Source organism: Cibotium barometz, chromosome 1 (assembly GCF_041138505.1).
Source record: "Cibotium barometz isolate CiBa-2024 chromosome 1, ASM4113850v1, whole genome shotgun sequence".
Lineage (NCBI taxonomy): Eukaryota > Viridiplantae > Streptophyta > Polypodiopsida > Cyatheales > Cibotiaceae > Cibotium > Cibotium barometz.
In genome coordinates, this window is record NC_141046.1 from 38,842,963 (window position 1) to 38,855,877 (window position 12,915).

The 12,915-nt window shown below is 39.0% G+C and overlaps 1 protein-coding gene across 1 annotated transcript; it reads right to left on the minus strand.

The window, feature by feature from the left end:
- Nucleotides 1-627: 627 nt before the first annotated feature.
- On the minus strand, nt 628-2,203 carry LOC147641972 (putative pentatricopeptide repeat-containing protein At3g11460, mitochondrial). Its single transcript, XM_086798922.1, has 6 exons — nt 2,089-2,203; nt 1,307-1,407; nt 1,089-1,205; nt 949-992; nt 728-870; nt 628-644 (listed from the first exon to the last, which is right to left on the minus strand). The coding sequence occupies exons 1-6, from the start codon at nt 2,201-2,203 to the stop codon at nt 628-630; spliced, it is 537 nt and encodes a 178-aa protein (XP_086655048.1).
- Between the last annotated feature and the right edge of the window lie 10,712 nt (nt 2,204-12,915).

The following is a 12,915-nucleotide window of genomic DNA, read 5'->3' on the forward strand; positions in this document are numbered from 1 at the left end:
TCCAAGGGGGCAGCAACATTCACTTGCATCGTGAAAACTCGTGGTAGTAGCATAGGAGCAGCTGACAAATGGAGGAAAAAAATCTTGATAAAAATGATAAACAAAGATTGCTGTGAAGTAGTATTATGCTTCGCATTACTCTTGGGGATATGTATGCCAATTGTGATGCTTTCGCAGAAGCGTGAGTGTTTGACAAGCTTCCTGGCCGGGCTCTTCAAGATGGGAGACCAATGAGAGTACTAGAGTACATCATGCTATTCTGAAAAGGGGCACTAGAGTACATCATGCTATTCTAAAAATGGGTTTTTCTCGAACAGTTTTCTGAAGCTTTAGTCACAATGTATGCAAAATGAAAAATCAAAAGAATTTTTTGACATGCATAAGAGTAGGGATGCACGGCACCATGGTCAAGTTGCTCTCATGAATATGTTTGCGTGCTCTTGTAAAAACACGATGAGAGGCCCTACACATGATGATATTTGTTAGTGGGATGATATTTGTTTTTGGAACAGTTCTCGGGCATGATTTGTAATCTTCTGGTCTGCACTGATTGCCAGGTATGCCCAAGAGGGGCAGGGGAAGGAATGTCTAAAATTATGAGCGGATGCGGCGTCTCTCCTTGTGCAATCATGCATTTTGAAGGCCTGTGACATCACAAAAGAAGCTAATGCAGTCCATGTGAAAACATCGCTACTCCTATGCATGTCAATTAGCTCGTTTGCCTTACCGCACTCACCGCATTTCGCATACATGGCCACGAAAGCATCTGTGCCATTTTCAAGCAACCCCCTTTGCACAAGATCATCGTGAATGTCTAAAATTATGAGCGGATGCGGCGTCTCTCCTTGTGCAATCATGCATCTTGAAGGCCTGTGACATCACAAAAGAAGCTAACGCAGTCCATGTGAAAACATCGCTGCTCCTATGCATGTCAATTAGCTTGTTTGCCTTACTGCACTCACCGCATTTCGCATACATGGCCACGAAAGCATCTGCGCCATTTTCAAGCAACCCCCTTTGCACAAGATCATCGTGAATGCTGGTGCCTCTAACCAAATCGTTGTTTTGGGTTCAAGCACTTGTTATACCTTTGAAACAGAATTGCAGTTGGCATACATGTCCTTGTCAGTGGCTCCCATCGTGGCACATTCTGTCAAGATGCAAGTGTAGGTGATTGCATCTGGAAGGATGCCCTCAAGCTGCACCTGTTCAAAGCAAGACAATATGAATTGCATCTATAAGAGCACTCCAGAATGATGAAAGGGTCAGTTAAAGTTCATGATTTATCATCCTATGTAGTCATTACAAGAAGACTTTCCATCCTCAAAACGTAGTCAGTTAAAGTTGATGCTTTATCATCATACGTAGTCATTACAAGAAGAATCTCCATCCTCAAAAGGATGGCAACTGGCATTCGTGACAACAATTGTCCGCATCTCTAATACATTTGCTTTGTGCATGCTTCGTAACCCCAACATAAAAACTCATAGATAACATTGCTTGAGTCAATCCACCAACTATGCCCTGGCTTCTTCCATGCTCTGTTCCTAATTCTCATGGCTTCAATGTACTATGCCTCCTCATCCATGCGAGCTGCTGCATAAATATTTGCCATGAGAACATAGGCTGGCTGCCCATTCAAAGGCCCATCTCCTCACATTGACATCTATCCATTTCCGGCAAGCACCCAAGAGGGCAAGCCAAATCATGGCATAATCCAAAGATGGCATCTCTTGGATCAGTCTTACTACCTTTTCTAGGTGCCTGCATGCCCAAAAAGGTCTATTGTGCAAGTGTAACACTCCAGTCTTGGATTCACACATATTTGGTGCTCATATTCACAAGAAGCGTCTTCAACTAGACCTTGGTAGCTGCACACATTAAGCACACAAACACATGTCACTACATCTGGAGGATGCCCTCACGTTGCAACTATTCAAATCGAATCAGAGCTTTCAAAATGAATTTGTTTCCCCTTGTCAGATGCTCCTATGGTGCCACAAGCTTTCAAAATGCTAGAATAGGTAACCGCATCCGGACATAAGCCCTCACCTTGTATGCGATTGCAAGTATTCAATGCTTGCTCACCTTCACCCTGTTGAGTGTACCCTGCAATTAGTGCATTCCAAGAGACATCATCCCGAGTAGGACGCTCCCCAAGCACTTCTTGTGCCATCTCAAGATCACCGCACTCGGCATACATATTCAACACAATCTAAATCCTTTAAGCCTCGCCCCTCTTGGGCATATCCTGCTATTAATACACTCCATATGATTACATCGCTGCTCTTATGCATGCTGAGTACCACTTTTGCCTTTCCAAGATCACTGCATGTTGCATACATGGTCACTAAAGCATCTGAGCACTTTTCAATGCTATTAATGCAGTCCATGTGATTACATCGCTGCTCTTATGCATGCCGATCAACGCTTATGTTGCATACATGGTCACTAAAGCATCTGAGCGCACTGCTATTAATGTAGTCCATGTGATTGCATCACTGCTCTTATGCATGCTGATTAACGCTTTTGCATTTCCCTGCTCGCCGCTGTTGCATACGTAATCACTAATTTGAGCACTTTTCAATGCTATTAATGTGGTCCATGTGATTACATCGCTGCTCTTATGTAATGTAATGTGACACCCAATGCAATTGGAGAGTACCCTTGTAATGACATTTTATGAGCAATATCTGCTAGCTTCCCATCAATACATTTTCTTTGTTCATGCTTTATACTCCAACTGAGAACCTCATGAATAACATTACTTGAGTCGATCCACCAACTACGCCCTAGCTTCTTTCATGCTCTATTCCTAATTCTCATGGCTTCAATGTTTTTTGCCTTCTCGTCCATGCTAGCTGCTACATAAATATTCGCCATGAGAACATAAGCTGGCCCACCACTTTTATCCAGCTTGACTGCCCATTCAAAGGCCCATTTCCCCACATTGACATCTACCCATCAATGCATAACATCCTTGAGCTTATCATGCAATCAGTGCACTCTAAGAGACGACATCTTAAGAAGGCTGCCCCCCCTGAAGCACCCAGTTGGCATACATGTCCACGAGAGCACCGACCAGCACAATATGGTCTGTAGCAATCCTTGCCTTCTTGCAATCTTGTCATGGATTTGTTTCTCCTTGTCAGCAGCTCCAATCATGGCACAAGCTTTCAAGATGTAGGTGTAGGATACTACATCTGGATGCCCTCACACTGCATCTTCTCAAAGCATTTCAGATCTTGCTTAGCTTCACCTTGTGCATATCGTGCAATCAGTGCATTCCAAGAGACAACATCCCGAGAAGGCAAGCCCTCAAGCACACATTGTGCATATCCTGTAATCAATGCATTCCAAGAGACAACATCCCGAGAAGGCAAGCCCTCAAGCACACATTGTGCTTTTGAAAAAGCACTGCACTTGTTATACGTGTCCATAAGAGCACTGCCCAGCACAATATTGTTCTTCAGCAACCCTACCTTGCAATCTCATTGTGGATTTGTTTCCCCTTGTCAGCAACTCTAGTTCTGGCACAAGCTTTCAAGATCTAAAGCATTTTGGCCTCACCCCTCCCGGGCATAGCCTGCTATTAACGCAATCCATGTGAAAACATTGCAGCAATCCCTGCCTCGTAATCTCATCATGGATTTGTTTCCCCTTGTCAGCGGCTCAGAAAGATGCCTTCACATTGCATCTATTGTTCAAAGCAGTACAAAGCTTGCTCAGCTTGACCTTCCTGTGCATATCGTGCAATCAGTGCATTTCAAGAGACAACATTTCAAGAAGGCAGCCCCTCAAGCACTTGGCCTGGCTTTGAAACAGCGCCGCACTTGGCATACATGTCCACAAGAGCACCCCCCAGCACAATATCATTCTGTAGCAACCCCTGCCTCTTATGCATGTCAAGTAACTCTTTTGCCTTACCAAGCTCGCCATATTTTGCATACATGGCTGAGCCGCTTTCAAGCAGAGAGCAAAGGAAGGACTCAGGAGGCCACAGCGCAGAGCGTGCACCGAATTCAAAATAAGAAACTTGGTGGTCCTCCTGTGCCACGCAGGTGCCACCTCATCGCGCTGCCCAGTTTCATCGACGGACGGCCCTGATTCACCTACGCTGGCAGCCCAAGCCCTGATCCCATGGAAAGGGCTTATCCGTGTGATATAGTGTGTGGTTGAGGGCCCCGCACCTAGCTAGGTCCCTTGCAGAAGCCCATGTGGCATGATGTAATAGTACACAGAGTGGTAGGATTTTGTATAAAACTTCCTGTACGGATTTTATACGGAGTATAAAAAGAGGACAATCAAGCTTTTGTACCATCAACCTGTATTAATGGAGATAATTTGAGCTGCAAGAGGTGTCGTCGACTGCCGGTTTCTGGGTAAGTCCTCTCTGCGGCATCAGTAGCCTCGTACCTTTAGGTGGCGAGTGATTGTCTCTACCCAAATAGAGTGCAAGGTCCATGATGCTGAGAGAAAGATGATTGCCTCGCAATGCCATATTCAAGTTCAGGCACATCAAAGCTGCATCATGTGCATAAGCAATGCCAAAACAGACGAGCAGAACTATCTTTAGAAAGTACAATTAAACCAGATCAAAAAGTGCTGCATAATATAATTGAGCCAATAGATGAGCATGACTAATTTGTTCATGATAAAACCAGATGAAAAAGCGTGCAATCTCACAGGCAGTCTTACAAATTCTTGTGCAAGGTCTTTTAGAGTATTGTGCACAACACCATGGAGAGCATTTCAAGTTTGCCACTTTGTTATCATCCTCACACCTCCTATTATTGGGAAACACACGAGTACACAACCTCACATTTACAAAAACACATTGTCACGCATGATCGCTAGCCTTTTGTGGGTGGCCTCTCTAACTTGGAACACTAACGAAAATCAACATGAAATTTTTCATCCAAACGCTTTTTGCCATAAAGAAAGTCCATGTCCAAGCATCCCCCTTGTTCAATGTAGATGGCTCAGGATAGGAGCAGAGTGATAGTGCATAAACACCATTAAGCCTCTAACCAAGCAAACTGATTCTAGAATTTTCCAGATCAGTTTGGTCAATTTTTGACCATTTTTGGGTCAGTTCAGCTTACTTTTTGGATCTAGTTTTGAAATAGGAGAGAGGAGAGATGAAAATAACTCATTTTATTGATTAAAAATTGGGGGTAATGATGAGAAAAAGGTGCCTACTTCATGAGGGGAGATCCCCACACTGAGGTGTCAAAATTTAATTTTTTAATTGTTTTCTTTGGTCCTTAATCCACTCTTCATCTTATGTGAGCATTTACTCATTTTTGGGGGGTTTTTCTTTTATTCTTCAATTTATCTCCTCCCTACATTTGGATTAATCTTATTTGTCCATAGGGACCTTAATTGGACCATAATTCAAAATGTTTTGAAAATCTAGATCCTTAGGCTAAGGTCCTTTATACCTATTTTCAAAAAGTAAGCTGAACTGACCCAAAAATGATCAAAAATTGACCAAACTGATCTGGAAAATTCTAGAATGAGTTTGCTTGGTTAGAGGCTCACTTTTTCCTATAAATAGAAGCCTCCCCCTTTGTAAAAGCTTAATGGTGTTTATGCACTGTTACTCTGCTCCTGTCCTGAGCCATCTACATTGAATTTTTTAATAATTCAATTGTTTTTGGCCTAATCCTCTCCAAAGTGAATCGGTGGCCACTCTTGTTTCAAATAAGAGTAGAACCCTCAATCCCTCAAGCCAAAGGAGAGCTTACAAGCTCCATGTAAGCTAATTTTCTTACTTGTTTATGAATTTTTATGAAAAATCTATGGTTTTCTTGATTTTTATGTTTTGAAATTGATTGAATTAAATTCAATGCTATGCCTTTGATGAAAAGGCCACCCCCTTCTCCTCTTTACATTCCAGCCTTAGTTAATCCTAGAAAGATTAACTAAGAGATTAATTAAACTCTTCTTATTGTTTACTCTCTTGAATTTAGAAAATTGTAGTTCTATAATTCTAAATTGGATTAATTAAGTTAAGTGTAGATAGATAAAAATGAGAAATGGTCAGCCATACAAAGGAGGTTATGGCAAAATTTTCTAGAATTTTGTGAAAAAGAAAGTTTGTTTTTATGTTATTCCAAAAGAGTATTTCCCACCTTTTTTGCATCTAAAAGAAATATTCTAATTACTCCATGTATATATTCACCTATGAATATGCATGGATATCACTGATATTAATTATTAAAATTGATTTCTATGTATAGAAAGATGCATAACGAAATTTTTATTATTATAAAAGTGTTATTCTTATTAAAATTGATTTCTATGCATAGAAAGATACCTAAAGGAATGTTTTTATTACAAAAGTGTTATTCTTATTAAAATTGATTTCTATGCATAGAAAGATGCATAAAGGAATTTTTTATTACAAAAGTGTTATTGTTATTAAATTTGATTTCTATGCATAGAAAGATGCATAAAGGAAATTTTTTTATTATAAAAATGTTATTCTTATTAAATTTGATTTTTATGCATAGAAAGATGCATAAAGGAATTTTTTTAATTGCAAAAGTGTTATTCTTATTAAAATTGATTTTTATGCATAGAAAGATGCATAAAGGAATTTTTTTTAAATTACAAAAGTGTTATTCTTATTAAAATTGATTTTTATGCATAGAAAGATGCATAAAGGAATTTTTTTATTATAAAAAAGTGTTATTCTTATAAAAATTAATTTTTTATGCATAAATAGATGCATAAAGAATTTTTTTTTTATTTTAAAAGTGTTATTCCTATTAAATTTAATTTTATGCATAAATAGATGCATAAAAGGATTTTTTTAAAATAAAAGTGTTATTCCCATTGAAGTTGATTTTTATGCATAAATAGATGCATAAAGAATTTTTATATCAAAATTAGAATTCTCTTAAATTCTATGTTTAGATTCTATGAGTATTTGATAAATGAATAATTAAATACTCTAAGAGAGAAATTTCTATCATTTTATATTCATACGGATTGTGAAAAGAAAATTCAAGAAATCTATCCAGATCAAAATATTCAGATAAATGTTTAATTTATTCCTCATTGGAATTCGTAACTAATTTTAGAAATCAATTAAGTGAATATTCAAAGAAAGAAATTCAATAAAATAGTAACTGAATTATCAAACCTTTTCGAGAAAGATAGTTCAGGAAAAATCTTATCCGACTCGAACCTTGAATCAGACTATGACCAAGACCAAGGTCTTTTGTCAGTTTCGAGGAAAGAAGGTGTGACCAGTTTTGAAAAATACACTCAAAACTCCCACCAAATCTGAAACTAAGTTTGAGACCCTTCGAATCGATCCATGGATCAAGGTTATAGAATTCAAGGAATTCTGGTATGAAATTTAGAATTACGATCTTGAAAGTTTGGGGATACTGATTCAAGAACTACTCCTTGTATTCAAAAGAAAATCAAACTGAAAACTTGCATAGAAACCTTGTTTTCTTAAAGGACTGTCTTACGCCAGAATGTTGGAGGGAGCATTTGGTATATGTTTTTCTAAGGGAAGTTTGGTTGCAAAATAGCTAGCGAGGAGTGTTCAAAGGACGGCTCACGCGGCAAAGCCTGGTCTTGACCAGCCTCGGTATGGTTGAAAAATGGTGCGCTTTCGGTACGATGGGCAAGGGCTGATGAAGCGGTCCCTAAGTGAAGTGCCACGGCACCTAAGGAGGATCCTGGAGGGTTTTGACCAGGAGGTGCACGGGCTCGCGGTGCCTAGGACACCCATGCGTATGTCGTGGAAGATATGTATGATGGACAAAATGATTATTGTAATCTGATACTGGATCTCATTTGCTGACCAGTTGGTCCCAAAACGGAGAGTCCAGAGTGATACTATTTTTTGAGAAACAAGGGTCTGGATGGAATTTTTGAGTTATGACATCTGTAACCAATAACTGTTTGTCCATGGATTATTTTATAGGTTAAAATTTTAAAGAGGAGTGTGTGTGTATCTATATTCGAAAGCAAAGTTAAGAAAGGTATTCAATTATGGGTGAGTGAGTAATTGTCTCGTTCTATCGATTCCAGTGGTTGGGTGGTGGCTAACCCATTGGCCGACCCATGGGCCGGATGGGGTAGGCTAGAATCAGTGGAGTTTTAATAATTAAGTTGAAATAATAGGAATACGCTTAGAATTGGAGTAGATAAATAAAAACTTGAAGAATTTCCTCAAATGATTAGATCAACGGCTGTGCCTGATTTTGGTTAGGAAAAAAGCGTTGATTTCTTCAAATTTAAGTCAGTGATAGTTTTCCTTCTATCAGGTTTAATCAAGTGAAGGATAGTTTAGTGTCTTGACCCCGTTAGAAAATTCGTTCAAGAAATCTAAAAGGTGGAATCGTCCCCATTTTTTGGCCAAGGGAAATTTTCCCGGTTTCGGTTTAGAAATGACCACCAGATTAGTCTCGTGTCCAGACATTCGAGGGTGACACCCCGAGTGGGAAACCCTGCCCCGCGTAAGAGGAAGCTACTTCCGTTTGCTAGCAACTGGGAATCCGGTGCGCGGAGGGGGCAGAGGGGTCTCACAAGGGATAATCTGACACCCTTAATCTAGAAGCCATTGAGGTGTCTCTTGAAGAAGAGTTCTAATACCTATTTTAGTGTGATTAATAAGGGACCCTAAACCCAAGCAAAATGTTTCGAGATAGTCCCTAAATGACCAAATGTATTGGGGGTCATTATGGATCATACTGTTAGTGTCATCTACAAAGTTTTGGCAATGCAATTGCTTTTGGTCACTTGGAAGACTAATCCCTCTTGGTTTTTGAGCCTGTAATGCTTTCTCAACCAATCATCCAAGATCATCAGCTACAATAGAAAACAATAAAGGGGAGGCAACCTTGCCTAATAGATCTTTGTAGTGTAAAGGGGAGAGATAAATGTCCAGCACTAGCATTTTTGAATAGGGTGTGAATTACCTTTATAAATCGTAGGCCTACACCCATGTCCTAGAGAGATTGCAAGATGAAGTCCAATTCCAATCTATCATATGCTTTATCAAAGTCAATTTTGAAGAAGATGAAGTCCTAGTTAGAACTCTGAGCATATTATATTCCTTCCCAAAGATAAATAATGGCATCCAGGTGTAAGGCTAGGGCTTTTGCAAATATTTTATATGTAGTCACGATGGCATTATAATTGGCATCCAGTTGATTTTCTCTTTAGGACCCCTTTTGTAGATTAACTTAATCAGGCCCTCATTAATGTGGTGGGGGAGGGCTTCAAAAAGGAAAGGAATTCTTTCTAGACCGAAGTTAGATGACATTACAATTGGCCTCTAGTTGATTTTCTCTTTAGGACCCCTTTTGTAGATTACCTTAATCATGCCCTCATTAATGTGGTGGGGGAGGCTTCAAAGGAAAGGAATTCTTTCTAGACCGGAGTTAGATGGGGGATCATGATTTTCTTTAAGCATTAGAAAAATTCACTAGGTAGGCCATCTAGTCCAGGGCTCTTGCAATTCTTTATAGAATCAATAGCTAGCCCTGATTCCTCTTCAATCAAAATCTTCATGGAATCAATAGCCAACCCTGATTCCTCATTAGTCAAAATCTTCATGGAATCAATAGCCAACCCTGATTCCTCATTAGTCAAATCCTTTTCAAGTATAGCAGCCAAAGACGGGGAAACTATTTTGTTCCTACACCTAGCTATTTTTGCACAAGCTTCCTGTTTTGCTATGGATCTAAGAGCTGGGGAGCTGAAAATGTTCTCATAATGAGAGTGAATTATAGCCAAGTTTTCCTCAGTTGATGTGGCTAGGCTCTCCTTGTTTGGTTTGTCCCCCTTCCTTGCTCATGGTTCTCTCAAGAAGAGTTGGGCTTGAGGATTTTCAATTTCCTCCTCTCTTCTCAAGTTAGCCTTTGTAGCTAGGTATAGGGGTTGGTAGTACATTTTCCCTTCATTGATCTCTTTCTCGAGAAATTCCAGTTTGGTGAGCTTTGCTTTCTTCCTGCAGGTTCTGTAGATATCCCTTTAGACTTTCACATGTCTAAGAATTTGTTGGGTTTGTTTGATTCACTACAACACGTCAGGACCATAGCAGTATTTATTTTGTCAGGATGTTGGGGATTTCACTCGCAGTGCCCTGGCGAAATAGCACTGTCTAGCAATGAAATTTCACTGCTAAGCAATGCTTATAGCAGTGCTATTTCACTGTCCACAGCAATGCCTATACCAACAAAATTTTACTGCTATATTGTAATTTCGTTGCTATTCAGCGAAAATAGTAGCAAAATTGCACTGCTATTTTCGCTGCATAAAATTCCAGAGAGTTGTTGGATGAATTTAGGTTATACATGTCACATACACATAGAAAATGATTATAGTTTTAAAAAAACATCCATCAAAACCCTTGGAGCCATGTTTTGAGCAAAAAAAAGATAGTTGAGAAGGGAAACAATGTCAAGATCATGAATCTATTCCATCTTATAATAAATCCATATGTGTTGCTTCATGAATGTCTATATCTAATGGAAGCTCAATGAAAAGATGGGGTTCCATATCAATATCACTATCATGATCCAATGAAGTATTGTCATGATTGATAGGTGACATCATCTTCTTTGGATTGATGTTCCTCATGCTCTTGATCGGCTCCCTCTAAAATGTTTTCTTCATCGTCTTCTTCCAATGAGCTGATTCGAGGGAGTACTAACAACTCATCCAGAGATTCAACCTCCACATCTTGATCTCTAGAGAAAGATATGTTTTGAACGAGGGGAAACTTGTATAATATACCACCACTTTGGATCAGTTTGGTTTGGCATGAAACACAACCTAATATCACAAAGCAAAGGGGTTACACTTTTATTATACTACATCAAGATTTAATTTAGGATTGGTTGGGTTACTAACGTGTTGATAGTATTGAGGTAGTACAAAAGTATCTTTCTCATCATTCCAAAACTTGGTGGAATCAATTTGAAAGAACCCATTTGAATGTTTCTTCACGGTTACTTAAGCACCTTTATATATCAACCATTTGACATGAAAGATGAATAGACTAAATAAACTAAATCCAACCTCAAGAATATCTTTAATAGTTCCATAATACTCAAGATTGCCCTCTATCAACTAGCTTGAGTTTCTTGCTCAAATGTTTTCATCACACCACAATCAAATGTGTTTCTTTTAGAATCCACATGCTTCGTGTGAAAGTGCCTTCCCTCTAACCATATTACATTATATAGTTTGTACTAACATTTAAAAAAAGCATAACATTATTATAGTGCATTAAAAAAGGTATATATATGAGACAAAGATGAAGAATGTACTTACTTGAGGGTCACATTCTCTTGCATACTCATGCTCTTCTCTTGTGATCATCTTTCCATTTTGCGATGCCATCAATATTGCCATATGAAGCCATTCTATATTGATCACATTTGGTAGAGATTCCAAGCTGGGCGGGAATGGCAAGCAATCTATTTGCTCTTCTGAAAGCTCTTCTCTCATCCTTTCGTCTATTGATTGCATCCTTGTATCTCCCAATCCACTTCTCCATGATGGGACCATTTAGAATGTAGAATGTATTCACCTTGTGGCATAATGCTTCATCTAGTCTTTGTTGCCTTCCTTTTTCTTGAGGCACATTAGTGATTAGTCGATCATTCTCTTCATTGCTCCACAATCATGGCATGGAAGGATTTATGCGAGATTGATGTTTTGAGATATACACAAGAGGCTCTTGCATTAGCCATCCCTCTTCCATGCTTGCTTTTGGCCTTGCTCTTTGTCTCATAAAGTCCTTTAAGGTTTTCATGAAACTTTCAAGGAAAAACATCCATCAAACATGAACAACACCACACAATGCCACTTCATCAACCAAATGCACCACAAGATGCAATTGGCTGGTGAAAATTGTTCTAGGAAAGTTGTCCCCCCCTTCGATCATACACACTGCCTCAATAGCATTAAGATGAGCCATCTCAATGGATGTAGAATCTATCTCCTTTAATGATATGTACCTACATACCTAGCAATCATGTATACTATTTACCAATACATAACTTGTTAGTGCATGAGAATACCAAATATGTAATATAACTTAGCTAATTGAATAGAAGATTCATACCTCACCAAGCTTTCCATTTTGTAAATAGCCTCTCTCACCTTATTGTCTCCACAACCAGCTCTATAGAAATTGGAAGAATAAACTATGCATAGAAAAAAATGGAAGTTAGTATATGAGCCTACAAATTATGTACCATAAAGAGAAAATGAATAAGCGAATATTTATATACCTATAATATCTTGTGCCAATCATGTGTCTTGAGGCCATATAATTGTACCTCTTTTTTGGGTCCTTGTGAAGGCACCCTTCAATGCATTACTCCCGTTGGTGTACGAAAAGAGGCAATCACACTTTTCACCTTATTGTGCTCCTTCTTGGTTAACACCCATAGTGCCTTTGAAAGGACCATGTTACCACTCTCACTTTCAATTGGTCATGCACTTTGAAGGCGTCCAATGTTTTGTAAGTCATCTCTTGCACCCTTTGTATCTCTTTTACCAATTAAATGGTCCCAAATATTTTTTTCCACATTCTTGAAGATATGAATGAGATCTAAGAGATGATTGATCTTCATGTCACACCAATATGGAAGTAGAAAGAAGATTGAGTGTTTAGACATCCATCAGGTGGTGGATTGGGGGTGCTTCTCCATGCCTCAAACCAATCTCTACCTCTCATGAGACAAGTGGTGAGACCTTATGTGGCACATACTGAGCACATAATTGGGATGTGGAGGAGGGATAAATCGATGATGTTTGTCATACAACACCTTCTTAAGTGTAGAGGGTCTTTCCGAAACAAGTGATGGTCCACAAATCAGACGTGCATGATGTTCGGAGGTTGCTAAACCTATTTTAAAATTGAGATGA